Source organism: Oncorhynchus keta, chromosome 21, assembly GCF_023373465.1.
Source record: "Oncorhynchus keta strain PuntledgeMale-10-30-2019 chromosome 21, Oket_V2, whole genome shotgun sequence".
NCBI lineage: Eukaryota > Metazoa > Chordata > Actinopteri > Salmoniformes > Salmonidae > Oncorhynchus > Oncorhynchus keta.
In genome coordinates, this window is record NC_068441.1 from 27,592,526 (window position 1) to 27,608,906 (window position 16,381).

Genomic DNA, 16,381 nt, shown 5'->3' on the forward strand with positions numbered 1-16,381 from the left:
CTCCAGAAAAGCACAGATGTCAGTTACACTGTGGACACGTCCCGTTGTATGAACTTTTCTCTGTATGTATCTGGCTCTGCGGCAAGTAGCGCTGGGCTGGGTCAGATGACTTCATCTACTCCGAGTCACGTTCAGAAACACTTGACACATTTACCCACATTATATTCTATCAAATATATTTTGACACGGTTAGCATCCTAAGCATTCTGTCTCTGCATGGTTCATTGTTATATCTGCTCTGTGAGGATGAGTGTGTTTATCTGTAGGTTGTGTGCTTATATAGGACATGTTTGGTAGAGTTAATGGTAATAGTGGCTTTTATGTAAGTCGGTGACACAAAAAAAGTCAGAGTTAAGAAGAGTCGTACAGATAAAGTACAGTATATAATGTCATTTAATATTGGTTCTCTATGGAAGAAGTTTAAACAGGAAACATTTACAAAATATACACGAGGTGATGCATGGATCAATTAACAATAGTTATATTGCAATAATATAGGTTCAAATCAAACACTTTTTTACATGGTTTGTGCACATGGTTCCATCGGTTGCTCTCTTGTTGCGGTAAGAATGAGGGGTGGGGTTTGTAATGCTGAGGGAAGACCAATAGACACATACAGTAGATGCACACCTTGCATCACCCAAACAACCGGGCACCTCTTGAACATGGCACCGTTGCTTTGTCTTCAATGGTGCTAACATCATACAGCAATCAACTCAAACAAATGGAGTAGGAACCAGTCACAAATATTATATCTAATATGTACAACAATAGAATACCTTAAAACATAACCCGACAAATATGGTCTAAAATGTCCAAATAGTATCTCCCTGATTACAGCATACAAATACAACCCATCCTACTCTCAATTCTTACAAATGGAAATAATACATTTTCTCTTCAAATCCCAAATATTTGATTTCCAAAAAGATTGATGACGTGATTTTGAAAATAGCTTAGGTCATTATAACAGTGTATAACACAGTCAGTTAGGGATCTAATAGTGTGTTTTATACATTGCTATTGCTCTATTATATGGGTTGATTTCAGATGTGTGTTGACGTATGGAAAGTGCTTTGTTATTCATTGAACAGCCTGTGTAGGGTGAATGTGTAGGAAGAAAATATATAGTTTGTGTGTATTTCCCTTTCTCACGTGAAGAGGGTGTCCTTCCTTCCTGCTGGTTTGCCGCTGTCTGTCTGTTGCAGACAGAAGGACATAGTGAAGCGTGGAATCAGAGAGGAGGAATGGAACAGAATTTTGGTCTTCAATCACTGTCACCGGGAGTTATGGGTAACGGAGGATTTTTAGACCCTCGTCCCTCAACTTTGGGAGCTGAGTTGGTCTAAGATGGTGCTTTGCCATTTAACTCACAGCACACCGACTTGTTCAGCAGACTATAAGTCTATGAGTCTTTTAGAGGTTTTACCAGCTCTGATTATTGTTCATGAGGTCATAGTTCAAGAGTCTCCACCCTCCTCTTTTCCTCCATCTTCCTTTGAGATGCCTCTCAGTCCACTCATTCACCTTGTCCAACCCTGCTTCTGTCCCAGTCCCAGCTCCAGCACACACAGCTCATCGAAGAGAGCCTGATGGTGACTGGCTGGTGGCTTATGGCTGGAGTGAAGGGATCATGAGGGTGTTTCCCAAGAGGACTGCCCCTCTCGGGGGTCCGGTAGTCAGTGGGTGTCCCTCTGGGCTGTGGTTTCTCCAGACCCTTAGAGGTCGATGCTGAAGGCCAGCAGTTTGTCAGAGTGCAGGTTGTTGAGGGTGCGCAGATCGGGCAGGCGCAGCAGCAGCTTGGGGAAGAGGGTGCTGTCGTCAGGGCGACGGCGGGTGATGAGCGAGCGCAGGGCTTTGATCAGACTCTCCTGAAGCTGCTCCACTGCAACAACGTCAGCCATACCTGAACGGTCTGCGAGACGAGAGGAGAGAGGGTTAGATGCATCGCGAAAAAGCAAAACAAAACATATGTGATTTTTAAAGAGATTTTTAAAGTGTGTCTCTTATGAGTCTCTTACCAGCAGACACTAGCACCACAGCCATGAAGAGGGCCATCTCATCGGGCTCTAGACCTAGAGCTCCCAGCTTCTCACTAAACTCAAACATGGCGTCCAGCAGAGTGCCCATGCCCAGCGCCCGCAGGGACATCAGGGGGTATGTTTGGCCGTTCAGGAAGGTCACCGTCTTCTCCTTGGGGTCGAACAGCGAGCAGAATCTGACCATCAGCACCTGGAAGGTGCCAGCCTTAAGCAGCATGACCTGGTCATGCTGGCTGAGACTCTGGAACCCTGGGATGCTCTTGGCAAACTCCACCACCTCCTTGACAGCTGGGGTGAAGCACTGGGAGAAGGCCTCCCATATCTGCTGGCTGGAACGGTCACGGGGGGCCACGGGACACGCGTTCAAGGGACACGCCTGAGAGAGAGGGAGAGGGTTAGAATGGCTCTATGACACTCCTACAATCATGTGTGTATTGTATATATAGTAATACTAAGGAAATATTTTTACTAAGGAAGTATTTTAATGAGACTCACCAGAACTTTGGCACCTCCACTCAACTTCCAGGGGCAGGTAGTCTGGTTTTGAGACTTGCCAGCTGGAAAGCTGTTTTGATTGGCTTGGAAGGTCAGAGCTGGCTGGCTTCCATTGGACAATGGGCATTGACTCTGATTGGATGATGGTTGGTAGGTATACTGGGCGTTGTCAACATTGTTGTTGCGTGGGCAGCGCGAGGGGGTCTGGTAGCTTTGTGTGGGGTGTGACTGGTACCCCTGAGAGGGGTTGGAATGGGAGTGGGTTTGGTGTGCCGGGTGAGAGTAGCCAGACTCATGTGCTGGATTGTTACGGACATTGTTGTTGTTGATGTTGACGGCCATCTTGATTACTGGCTTCACATCCTCTTGGGCGAAGATGTTGTGGTAGGCAGAGGAAATGGAATCTCCAGATTCTGGACTGGCTGGGGCCTCAGAGGAAGAAGGTGAGGAGTCAATCTCCATGGATGCTGATTCATTGAGGCTGTTCATGTAGCTCTGCATCTCGTCCAATAGCCTCTGCTTCTCACGCTTGGGGATACGCCCAAAACGCACAGCTGAGGAGAAGGAGGACAGGGGGAAAATAAGTTAGCTAACGAATTGATCACTTTCCCGATGGCAGTTACTAGAGCTAGTATAGCAGTGGCCTGATACTTATCTATCTAATTCAATCTTTTACTCCCTGACACTGATTGTGAGTGCAATCACTGTATGGCATGATTACTGACTAATCCTACAGGGTACAGAGAGCTGGGGGAGATTTCTCTCCTCTCTATATAACCAGTCTGTTTCAATCAACCATCAAATAACATGGTATACCACCCCCTTTCCTCTCCTCATTTGACTCCTTCATCCCCCTCTTTACCTCTCCAAACTTCCCATCCCCCTCTCTATAGCACACCTCCTCTGCCAAAGCTATTTATAGTCTGCTACTGTATGCTACACCCCTTCCCCCAATCTCTTTCCCTCCTGCTCCCTCTATCCTGATCACTCTCTTCCTCTTTTTACCTCGCCCCTCTCTATGTTTCTGTTAAGCACTCGTTCCTTTCTCTATGAAAATAGGTTACTGGGTCAGCTGGGGTAAACATTGTCATTGACCGAGTGACAGAGGAGGGAGGAGATGTCAACGTAGAGGAGAGTGGGAAGGTAAAGGACTGAGAGGGTGAAGAAGTAAGAGGATGATTGAATGAGAGTTAGGGAGTAAGGGAATGAGAATGATACTGAAGGGTAAAAAGCTGGAAAGGGAAAATGGGTTAGATGAGTGACATCAAAAATGTAGTTTTAAATGAAAGCCTTGTATTCATACATTAAATATTCAAATATCAAAGGTATAAAAAAAGCAACACCTATGCTGTGATAATAGAGCCTTTTCAGTAATTGGCGCAATGGAGGGTAATTTTCCTCCTCACTAACACACTAGCACTCACTCCTCACTACTATCCTTTTATAGGTCACCTCAAAATGTTTGCTCCAGAAAAGTAGATGATTTATTATCACCTAGTTTAGAGAGATCTCAGGAGTATACGGTGGCCTGTAGGGAAATGATGCCATACAGGAGAGGGATGGAGCTGAGCATCTAACTGTACCAACTGTACTATCATCTAACAATGTTTGAATAGTTTACCAGTATTAGAACATGGACTATTACATTTATTTTACCTTTATTTAACTAGGCAAGTCAGTTAAGAACAAATTCGTAAATTCAATAACAGCCTAGGAACAGTGGGTTAACTGCTTTGTTCAGGGGCAGAATGACAGATTTTGACCTTATCAGCTCGGGGATTCGATCTTGCAACCTTTCAGTTACTAGTCCAATGCTCTAACCACTAGGCTACACGCCTGAATGTTATAGACTTTAGATGTGCAGACACTTTCAATCTGACACAGATGGTATTATGAATTGACAAAAATAAACTGAATTTGCAACTATTTTTCCCATGACTGATGACTACTGGGACTCCTCATCTGCTTCTGTCATCAATCAGAGATGGAGACGGAGTGGAAGAAAGAACAGAAGGAGAGATGAAGGAGAGAGAGAATGGATGGGGCATCGAGAAGGTGTGACTGAAGAAGGAGAATGATGCCAGATATGGATGGAATTTTGTCTTACCATCTCTGGACATGCCCACGGAGAGACACTTCTTGAAACGGCAGTGCTGGCACCGGTTGCGGTTCATGCGCATGATCAGGCAGCTCTCGTTCTTCACACACATCTTGTAGTGGATGTTCTGCTGGATGCTGCGGCGGAAGAAACCCTTGCAGCCTTCACAGGCGTGAACACCGTAATGGAAGCCAGACGCGATGTCCCCACACACCTTACACAGGAGCACCATGCCTCCTGTCTCTGGGAGGTACACAAAGAGAGGAATGATTGGTTAGACATTATAATAGACAAATATAATAAGAAAAAAAAAACAGAAAGCCAGTAGAAGTGGTACTTACTGGTGAAGGTGCCAGTGAATCCGCAGGGCCTCTTGGCCAACATAGGGTGGGCGTAGGTATTGCCAGAGGATGTAGTGGTTGTAGAGGCATTGGCTTCAGGGAACTGGAAGACTAGTTTGGGTGAAGGTCCTCCCCTGTTCTCCCCTCTTTCTCTCTTCAGAGGGCCGATCTCGGGGAAGGAGACAGGCTCAGGAGATGACGATTGGGAATGAGAGGACCGGGGGGACTGGGTCTGGTACCCGCTGGAGGGGCTGCCAGGGCTGGGGCTGGCACTACCAGATGAGCCAGCATACAGTATCACACCACCTGGAGGGCAAAGAGGACGAGAAGAGAGAGAGGCAGTTAGTGTCACTGCTGTCACTGTGACACAAGGAAGCAGACAGAAGGCTATGCTGCCAGCAAACTATCTGTGCAAAGATGCATAAGATCAATATCCATATCTGTGTTGAAATAGTTCCACACGCACACAGACAGGCACACAATGTAGGTAGGTCAACTAACAGATAAGTGTTGAGCAATAGGCTATTTTGATTAGGTGCCTGTCTTTACTTGGATGGATTACCAAACATGAACACAACTCCTGCCTGTGTAGTCGACATTTAAAACATAACCAGTCTCAAAGAAGCCGATACAAGGTCAAATAAGGTCAGAATGTGTCTGGACAATGAGGTCAAATCTAACTGGGGACCGACTTGATATTTGTCAATAGTGTTTTTCCAAAATGTGCATAAGACTTCAAAACAAGCATTATCATTCTAGCTTTGTCTAATTCAGTGTTAGATGATGTGGGACCTTGAATTTATACAAAAACAAAATAATAAAACAATTCCCACAATGGCCAGGTTTTGATACAAATATGTCTTGGCTATATACGTTACTCAAAGTTCTCACTCAAATTCTTCAATGTTCGAAAGCAAGTTGGGGATGTAAACTCGGAAATGTCTCATTACTGCCTCCCTCTCCCTCACTCCCTCCCTCACTGTAAAGATTGTGCTCTGTGTACGAGAAGAGCGACAGCCCCTCACGTGTACGCTGAGCCAGCCAGCCTGGAGCCAGCTGCCTGCTCGCTCTAAAAGCAAGCCTTGCTTTTCCCCCTGGCGGCGCGCCCGGAGCTTGCTCAAACCGCCAGCCACCTGACCGCCGACTCACATGGACTCCTGACACAGTTCCTGTCAGGGCTCACAAGGCGCTTTCCGCAGTCCCGTGTAGACAACAGCCGCAGTACAATAACAGGCAGCTGGGAGCTCACGTTTGAAAGAGAGAGGGCTTTAGTACTGTGCGTACAGAGGGAAGGCAGGGCAGTCTACCGTGTGTATACTGCCATGCATTCCACTGAGCCTCCGGAAACCCAGAGGGGGCGACATACAAAGCTGTTTTCTTGGTGTTTTATGAAGTTATATGTATCACAAACCCGTGCCCACATAGATTGAATGATTTTTTCAGTCACAGAACAAGCAAATTAAAGCATTCCTACACATAGGCTATGTCCAACTGCAAGCCCATAGGTGTTACATCAGTTCCTTTGAACCTTGTTATGTGAGTTACAATTCATGCAGTTACAGTTGAAGTCAGAAGTTTACATACACTTAGGTTGAAGTCATTAAAACTCGTTGTTCAACCACTCCACAAATCTCTTGTTACCAAACTATAGTTTTGGCAAGTCGGTTTGGACATCTACTGTGTGCATGACACAAGTCATTTTCCCAACAATTGTTTACATACAGATTATTTCACTTATAATTCACTGCATCACAATTCCAGTGGGTCAGAAGTTTACATACACTAAGTTAACTGTGCCTTTAAACAGCTGGGAAAATTCCAGAACATTATGTCATGGCTTTAGAAGCTTCTGATAGGCTAATTGAAATAATTTGAGTCAATTGGAGGTGTACCTGTGGATGTATTTCAAGGACTACCTTCAAACTCAGTGCCTCTTTGCTTGACATCATGGGAAAGTCCATAAAAACCAGCCATGATCTCAGAAAAAAATTCTAGACCTCCACAAGTCTGGTTCTTCCTTGGGAGCAATTTCCAAGCGCACGAAGGTACCACGTTCATCTGTACAAACAATAGTACGCAAGTATAAACACCATGGGACCACGCAGTCGTCATACCGCTCAGGAAGGAGACGCGTTCTGTCACCTAGAGATGAACGTACTTTGGTGCGAAAAGTGCAAATCAATCCCAGAACAACAGCAAATTACTTTGTGAAGATGCTGGAGGAAATAGGTTCAAAAGTATCTATATCCACAGTAAAACGAGTCCTCTATCACCATAAGCTGAAAAAAATGCCAGACTATGGTTTGCATCTGCACATGGGGACAAAGATAATACTTTTTGGAGAAATGTCCTCTGGTCTGATGAAACAAAAATATAACTATTTGGCCATAATGACCATCGTTTGGAGGAAAAAGGGGGAGGCTTGCATGCCGAAGAACATCATCCCAACCGTGAAGCACGTGGGTGGCAGCATCATGTTGTGGGGGTGCTTTGCTGTTGGAGGGACTGGTGCACTTCCCAAAATAGATGATATCATGAGGAAGGGAAATTATGTGGATATATTGAAGCAACATCACAAGACATAAGTCAGGAAGTTAAAGCTTGGTTGCAAATGGGTCTTCCAAATGGACAATGACCCCAAGCATACTTCCAAAGTTGTGGCAATATGGCTTAAGGACAACATAGTCAAGGTATTGGAGTGGCCATCACAAAGCCCTGACCTCAATCCTATAGACAATTTGTGGACAGAACTGAAAAAGTGTGTGCGAGCAAGGAGGCCTTCAAACCTGATTCAGTTACACCAGCTCTGTCAGGAGGAATGGGCCAAAATTCACCCAATTTATTGTGGGAAGCTTGTGGAAGGCTACCCAAAACTTTTGACCCAAGTTAAACAATTTAAAGGCAATGCTATCAAATATTAATTGAGTGTATGTAAACTTCTGACCCCCTGGGAATGTGATGAAAGAAATAAAAGCTGAAATAAATCACTCTCTACTATTATTCTGACATTTCACATTCTTCAAATAAAGTGGTGATCCTAATAGACCTAAAACAGGGAATTTTTACTCGGATTAAATATCAGGAATTGTGAAAAACTGGGTTTAAATGAATTTGGCCAAGGTGTATGTAAACTTCTAACTTCAACTGTCGTTATCTGACTGATTACACACCTGATTGAATATCATTTCAATCAGACTTTTATGTTTTCAATACATGTCAGACAAATTTGCAAATTCAATAGCATATGACTCCAATATCTTGACTGTCAGTTTATTTCATATTTGCATCCTTTACCCCCTTTTTCACAGGGACCTTGAATTATCTATGAAACATCATGTAGATCTGCCTCCTGCCTTCCCTTCTTTCTCTCTCTGCTGGAGGAGACACGTGCAGCTGGCTGGGAATGTCTGTTTAGCTTAAATTGAGTGTGCCTGATTGTAATTCCTCTGCCAGCACGTGTCAACACTGACTTACGGAGATGAACTCTGCTGGGGCTTCACTGTTTGCATGTGGCTTCCTCTACGCTACCTGACAGTCTGACTTTAACCCCCCCCCCAACACACACACACTGCCCTATTGCACTCCTCTTTATCCTCTCACATCCCCACATACATACAGCCCCATGTGAAGTTTAGGCTCCACACCCACTTAAGTTGTTCCCAGTGATTCTCACATAGTCCTGAGTTGTTAGTTAGGCTTCCAGTGTCAGGTGTCAGCCCTGTGAGGGTAACCTGACCCCTGGCATTCTCTATGGCAGAGAAAGAGTAATTTACCAGGACCTGAGTTTGGCCTGGAGCACTACACTATGACACAGGTCATATGTGATATGTGGGGTAGGGCAGTATGACACAGAGCTAGCGTAAACAAATAGACAGTAACTAACCCCTCCTTCCTTCCCCTCTCTTGGGAGTCCCATCCACCGTTAGATGGGAATCAGCCAGGTGGCATGTTTGTATACCATATGTATAGCATATCTATCAGGAAACGCCTTTTCTAACTTCCTTACCCGCCCGTGTAATGGGGTGGCACATGGACCACTTGACCATGAGGTAAGTGGGAAAACACTCAGCTTGGACAGAAATACATATCTTTCAAACCAAATATAAATGTTATTTTATTTACCTCTAACCCTAATTGTATAAAGACCAAATAGCTCATAAACCATATTGTAATTATGTCCTTTATGCCATGACAATCTAATGACTATGAGTTGAGTTTTTTCAAGGTAAAGCCCACATCCCTTCCCATCCGATAACCAGCTTCTCACCTTCCCCCCTGTCCTAAAGTCACATATATAATGGTACCATAGCCACTGCTGTTGTAGAACCTCCATACTCTGTCACTGATGTTGAGGTCAGCTTTATCTCCAGTGCTTAGAGGGAAGTCAGCTAAACGGCCAGGGCTTAAATCAGGTGAGGAGACTCGTGTGAGCTAATCTCATAGTGGGCAGGGCTGGAGGGGAGTGCCAGACAACGTGAGTCATACCAATGCCCTCCCTCTTTCGGTGACCCCTAACACCCTTACTCACTCCCTCCTTCCCTTGTTCCCTCCAGACACTGTCTCCTTGTGTAATCTATAATCTCATTGGCCTTCATTTGTAAGTGTTTGGTGGTTTACTGAAAGAGTGACTCTATAATTAAATTACAGTGAATAAGACTGGTATTCAGAGAGGTGTAAAATTGGTTAAAAACAAAATACATTGAATACAAGTAGAGTAATAATAACATATTTTCCAGTTACTCATATAAACAGAATAGTCTTTGCAATTATTGGCAGAAGTAGGGCAATATAACAATTATCTTGGAGTAGAAGCCTATAGATACTTTGACAAAGTAGGCAAACATATTATAGCTATATTATACAGACATACTTGACGACCATTCAAACAGAATGTTCGAGGTTTTCAGTTCACAAGTTGGATTTATTTGTCAGAGTCATTTGTGATATCAATGAGTGGACTATTGCTACAATGTAGGCTATCCTCAACACGTGACATTTTGGCTATTGATACGATGTATAAGAAATGTATCACAATATCCGCTATATTGGATATACTGTATAATAAGTCATAATATTCAGTTGTCTTTCCCAAAGAAAATATATCAGCGTAAAGAAATGGACACGAACTAGGCTGATAAACGTTCGGACACACTGACCAATCTCTTGCAAAGGCATAACAGGAGTCCCCCGGAAAGGCTGTGAGTAAAACCTGGAGCGCGCGAGAAAGACAGATAAATTCGGGAGGGCGGGGTGGGAATCACGCGCGGCACGTGGATGCTGAAGTTAATGCACGTGATGTCGCGCTAGGCATGCACCGTGGGCACTCGGGTAAATCAAGAGCATGATGTCCACCATTATCAGACGGTTGCCATGCATGTAATGGCTCAGATACTTATTAGACTCGAGGACATGGCTGTAAATAGGGAGCGCGGTAATTCCATACCAATGCCACAATCCCGTTACGTGCTGTCTTCGGGGAAATACTGTATATTTGGCATTGGAGTTATTCCAGCCTCCACTGTGTACGCTAATAACATTACGTTTATGATAATTGCTTCCTATTATCAGTATCACCTGACTCAAAATGCAATGCTTGTGTATTGAATATTTAATTAATGCTATTAGAATATCTTTCACTTTAGAATAGTGAGTGGTCAATTTAGTCACCTAGTACAGGGATTTCCTTTATTAGGGAACCACCCCCATATTGTGTCCTGCCAGAGATGAATTTACTGCTATGAATGTATGTCCTATGGAGGCCAACTTGGTCAACATATCTGTTGAAATTAAGGTTGACCACTACCCATTATTGAGTGGGCTTGTGGGCATCATTCCACTGATCCATTAGCCAATAGGATATGGTTGGCACCCAAACATATATTTAATTTAATTGAATGTAATTCACATTTGCATAAATACTTTTTGTATTCAATATCTTGTATTTTTGAATATCTTATTAAATAGTATTGGTAAAATTGGTTTGACTAGCTCTGCTGGCATCTGCAATCGATCAGGGAAGATTTTGATAAAACCGTTTTTGTGATCTATTCCCCATCTATTTCATTTGGATCTGGCTTAAATAGCTTGTTTGTGCTTAAAAGTTGGCCTTCAAGTCATGACCAGTTCATTAATAAATTGCTTTGGCTCACAAGTCTATGGAATAGGCGTGATAGGTTCTTGACACGTGTTGAGAGAGCAAAAAGTTGCGCAGCAGCGCTGAACAAGAAGGGAGTCGCTAGACAGGGAGCGTGACCAGTTCTGTCAATGAGTCACAGACCCGTAAACACGCAATCTCAGGTCAAAGAAGGGAACACCTTTCTGGAGTAGTGCTGATGAAAGGATTCGAATGGCTTTGTTTTCCCCTCGTCATCCGGTTTGATTAGATTGCGCCAACAATTCTAAACTCTCCAAGTCAAGGCAACTTTAAGCACAAAGTGCATCTGCGCAACAGATAATCAAAGGTGTTCCAAATTATGGAAAGTAACAATATATCCATAAAATAATATTGTATGATTAGAAACTGACTAGGTACATGAAGGATAGCCCAGCTATAGCACGACAGAGCATGTAAGGTCGGACCGGTGCTGCACATGAGTTGAAGCCCAAAGTCCGTCGGCTGGCGATATTGAGTCGTTTCATTTTATCATCCAAAGGGAATGTATGCAGCCAGCTATACACCCGCCATCCCCCGTGGACCGGTTCGTACACAAAACATTCTCCATTCAGGATGCAAAGGCGTCGATTTCGTCCTTCACTCGATTTAATGGTGAGAAGGCGGAAAATAAAAACATTTCCCTCCACCATGCTAAAGTGGCTAATGCTACTCCCGGTTGTTGCGTTTTGCATTCAGCCAATCAGGTTGCAGCAGTCTGCTACGACACCAGGGGTGAAAAAAACAGACTGCTGCAACCTGATTAGATTATTGCATTGGAGGTTCGTTGAAGTGGATTTGTCCCAGTTGTATGTGGTAAATACTACCTCCCCACTTGGTTATAAATGCAGCAAAAGCTTGATGATCAGTTGACAAGATGACTCCAATGTTGTACATAAACCCTGGATAACTAATATTGGCACTCCCCAGTAAGAGCAGTCATCCATAGGAATGAGTGGAATTGTACAGTATTTCAATGAAATGCTTCAAGGACAAAATTACATGTATTTATGATTGGTTAGTAATCTCTAAAAAGATATACTTATTTGTATTTATTTTATTTAACCTTTATTTAACTAGGCAAGTCAGTTAAAGAACAAATTATTATTTACAATGACGCCTACCCCGGCCAAACCCTAACCTTCAAGGAAAATATTTGTATATTATTTTTTATTTAATCTTTAGCTCACATAATATAATTTAAAAGTATGCATTACAGTGTCTGTAATATAATACATGTGACAAAAACGAATGTTGACAAATAATACATCATACATTTCTATAGCTTCCCAAATACTTTTTACAACGGTGTGGGTGTGCCAAGATGGAGGCGAAATGGCTTCAACACAGCGCCCCCTATTAGTCATCTAGTGTATATATACATCATTGCTTGAATCAGGTGTGCTAGCTCTGGAATAGATCAAATACATGGAAGGGCTGGGGGTCCCCGAGGAGAGGTTTGAGAACCTCTACAACTCAATGAAGGCTTGGCAACCTTCAGGTTTATGGATCAAGCTTCATAAATTACATTTCATTCATGTATCAATTTATATGGATATGCAGTGTAGCCGCTGGAAATACATGATGACATGAACAATCAACTCAATTCATTCTCAAATAATAACATTTTAAAAAGATAATCACAGGAACTGCCCTGCGTATTACCATTACGCACGCAAGGTATAGCCTATGCACCAAACACAGTGAAGGAAAATGCCAACATAGTACATATTACATTTACTCAGTAGTGTTAATTTACAAGTACACTATAGGCAAATATATTGATACCTTAGCCTACAACTGACAATAGCATAGATTTGTAATAACGTAATGAAACTCACCAGGGCTGTTTTCCATGTTTTCCGGTGTTTGGTTGATTTATAAACGATATTCAAATTGTTGGTTTGTCTCTGCGTCAATGAGGAGTTTCGTTGATATGGGTTATACAGTCATGAACCGCCAAGAAAGCATAGAGTTGGTAGCCAATCCCAATGACAAAAGCAATGAGACTGTGCGCAGGTCCTTCAAACCCGTCAAGTGTGAAAGATATCAAAACGGATTTAAAGTTGAGCAAAACCTAAACAGGTTTCGGTTTGGCGAAATAGTTACAAATCGTCTCCAATGTGCGTAATTGCGAACAGGTTCAGTGCCTTTGTTGCCCGTAGCCTGATTCGCTTGGTGTCCGTAGATCGTGTGATGTACAGTAGGCTGAACTAAACGTTCTTTGAAAATAAAATCCAAGCATTCAGCTCTAGTGCCAGTGTAGTCACCATCAACATCTCCAAAGACATAAGTGTGGGAGTAGTTTAAGCACACCCACCCATTAATAGGCTATCCACTTCGCCCACACTAACCAGCACGTTTTCAGGTGTCTGAGAAATGTGACCAGTTTTTTTTGGCCCCCGTTTTTTTTTTTGTTCCTTTCAAATCTCTCTCGTAGGTTTTGTATGGTAGGGATTACACTGTCTCTCTCTCTTTTTCTCTCTCTCTCTTTTTCTCTCTGTATGCCTATGTCACGCTCTATTAGAATATCTCATCCACCTCTTTTACTCCACCTTTCTTTATTCGTTCTCACGTTTTCATTGGTGGAGAGCTAGAGTGGAGGCGAGACAGTTAGACTCACTCGACATTGGAATGCTGGTAAAGCTCCGCTGCATGTGCGCGCGGCATGTGAGCCACCGAACACGATGTCCTACTGACACACATTCTATGCAAATGTCAGAGGCCTTGTGATAAGAAGGGGGAGGGAGGGGGCTAGCACATTGAAGTAGGCGGAGCTCACCGTGACTACCGCTCCCTCCACCCTTCCTCCTCTCCACACGTTCTGCCTTCAGAAGCGATTCTGTATTTGCTAGAATCTCAGCATCGGAAATTGGCATGATGAGAATGTGGGTCAACATCAGTTATGAAAAAAATCACATCAAATAGCAAAGTTTCCTGTAAAGGCACATCGTAAGCATCCCGGATGTCCAAGTTTTTTGCGCATAAACATGGATCTGAATTTAGGTCATTGAGCTCCGCTGGAGGGACTCTTCTCAGTACATTCGCCTCAAGTTTTCTTATCAAATAGCGGGTTTTGAATAAATAAATAATGATGAGTCACGCAGATGTATACAACTAGGTTATAAAATATTATTATACAACTGGTCAAATAGGGGTTGTTTGTGTTATGTTTTCTCTGTGGCAGCTGGTTAGATTTGGTCAATGCTGATAGGCTGCTAGACGTCATCACTTTTAAACCATTGTAGGCCTATAATAGCCTATAGCCAGAGAACGTCCTCACGTGTTATCCGTAATGAAGCAGCGCCACTCCGTGGTGGAGTTCACTGTGCCGCGGCTCACTCCTGCGGGCCAAACGTTATGGTTTGCAGGGGCAGTATGCGAATTATATATGCGTATATGCGTCATATGGCACAAGCTTTAGACCACGTTGCTTCTGATTCAAGAAAAGTTTATAGCCTAGAGTCATTCGTCATTATCATGTTTCAGACATTGCTCATTGTTGGTCATATAACCATACATGAAACTGGGCCCTCTGGGTATTACTGTAGTCTCGAAAACCTGATCCTAGGCAACACAGGAACTACTATACTGCCCACATTACTACTTTATCCGCATTAATAAAATACAAAATAGTACCTAGCAAGATGGAGATTGACGATGTCATTTTTAATGTATGCATTTCGCAAGTGTCTCGTTTGCATCAACTACCTTAACTAAAACCATCGCCAAGGTTCAAGCTTGACCTCGTATTTTTCCGAGTTCCCAGTTGTTTTCCCAGTTGTTTTTCATGACTTCAGTGATTTTCAGTTCGGAAAGTCGGAGCTCTGTAAATAGGCCCGAGTTCCCGAGTTGGATGACCGTTAAAATCGAGTTTTCCAGTCGGAGCCCGTTATTTCCCCAGTTTCCGCTTGTTTTTAACGCACTGAATTCGGAGATATCCGAGTTCCCAGTTGTTTTGAACGCGGCAATAGTCCCCGGATTTTTTTCACCCATTATCGACGTAGGCGGTTTTCTAGACTAGTATTAATGTGTCATTACGCACAGAATGACACGAAAGTACTTCAGTTTACAGAAACACAAAAATGATTTATATCAACTCATATTTAGAATCGGTAACTGAAACGTTATTAAGCACAACATAAATGTGGCATAACATTATTTTTAATGGAACATCAAAGAAGTTTGTAGGATTCTGAATAAATAAGTGGTGACAAAGTTGATTGGTTATGAAACACTTTACCAGAGTTGATTGGTTATGACAAACTTGACCAAAGTTGCTTGGTTATTATGACACACGTAATCACACTTAGCCACTGATTTCATAGCTCAGTGTGTGTATAGGCTACTGTAAATAGGCCACAATATATTGACTGTTTCACCAACTGTAGTTGCGAGGGATTAATTATCGGGTTTTATTTGTAGGATCATAGTATTTGTACATCGTCTTTAAATGGATACATGGTCCTGCTCTCTCTTGTGGACTGACTATTCCCTTCTCCACCCTGGCAAGGGTAGATACGACAGTCAGATCCATGTCCTCACGTGTTTTTTGTAATGAAGCAGCGCCACTCGCTGGTGGAGTTCATTGTGCCGCGGCTCACTCCTTCTGGTCAACCGTCGTGGTTTAGCAGGGTAGTAGGTGATTTATTTATGCATCATATGGCACAAGCTTCAGACCAGTTGTTTCCGATTCAAGAAACGTGTGTAAAGTTAGTCGTCATTATCATGTTTCAGATATTGGTCATTGGTCATATAACTAATTACACTTAATTCCTTCAGTTTACAGAATTTAGAAACTATTTGTTCAACTCATGTTCAGAATGGGTAAATTACACATTCATAAGTACAACATATATAGTACCAGTCAAAAGTTTGGACACACCTACTCATTCAAGGGATTTTCTTTCTTTTGTTATTATTTTCTACATTGTAGAAGAATAGGGAAGACATCAAAACTATGAAATAACACATATGAAATCATATAGTAACCAAAAGGTGTTTAACAAATCAAAATATATTTTATATTTGATATTCTTCAAAGTAGCCACCCTTTGCCTTGAGGTAAAAGACTAAGTCCATATTATAGCAAGAACAGCTCAAATAAGCAATGAGAAACAACAGTCCATCATTACTTTAAGACATGAAGGTCAGTCAATCTGGAAAATGTAAAAAACGTTGACCGTTTCTTCAAGTGCAGTCACAAAAAACACCAAGCACTATGATGAAACTGGCTCTCATGAGGACCGCCACA

General features: G+C 42.8%; 1 protein-coding gene across 1 annotated transcript; it reads right to left on the bottom strand.

The window, feature by feature from the left end:
* Nucleotides 1-375: 375 nt before the first annotated feature.
* On the bottom strand, nt 376-13,824 carry LOC118376148 (nuclear receptor subfamily 1 group D member 1-like). The gene is made up of 6 exons (XM_035762838.2): nt 12,969-13,824; nt 4,977-5,282; nt 4,645-4,878; nt 2,538-3,091; nt 2,022-2,418; nt 376-1,915 (listed from the first exon to the last, which is right to left on the bottom strand). Exons 1-6 carry the CDS (start codon nt 12,982-12,984, stop codon nt 1,719-1,721), a joined length of 1,704 nt encoding a protein of 567 aa, XP_035618731.1. The 5' UTR covers nt 12,985-13,824; the 3' UTR covers nt 376-1,718.
* Nucleotides 13,825-16,381: the final 2,557 nt, after the last annotated feature.

Excerpts from the sequence above, each read along its gene's own strand:
- LOC118376148 (XM_035762838.2), bottom strand. Across the intron at positions 4,879-4,976 it reads ATTCACTGGCACCTTCACCA|AGACAGGAGGCATGGTGCTC; the intron begins GTAAGTACCACT and ends TGTACCTCCCAG. Across the intron at positions 1,916-2,021 it reads TGTGGTGCTAGTGTCTGCTG|ACCGTTCAGGTATGGCTGAC; the intron begins GTAAGAGACTCA and ends CTCGTCTCGCAG.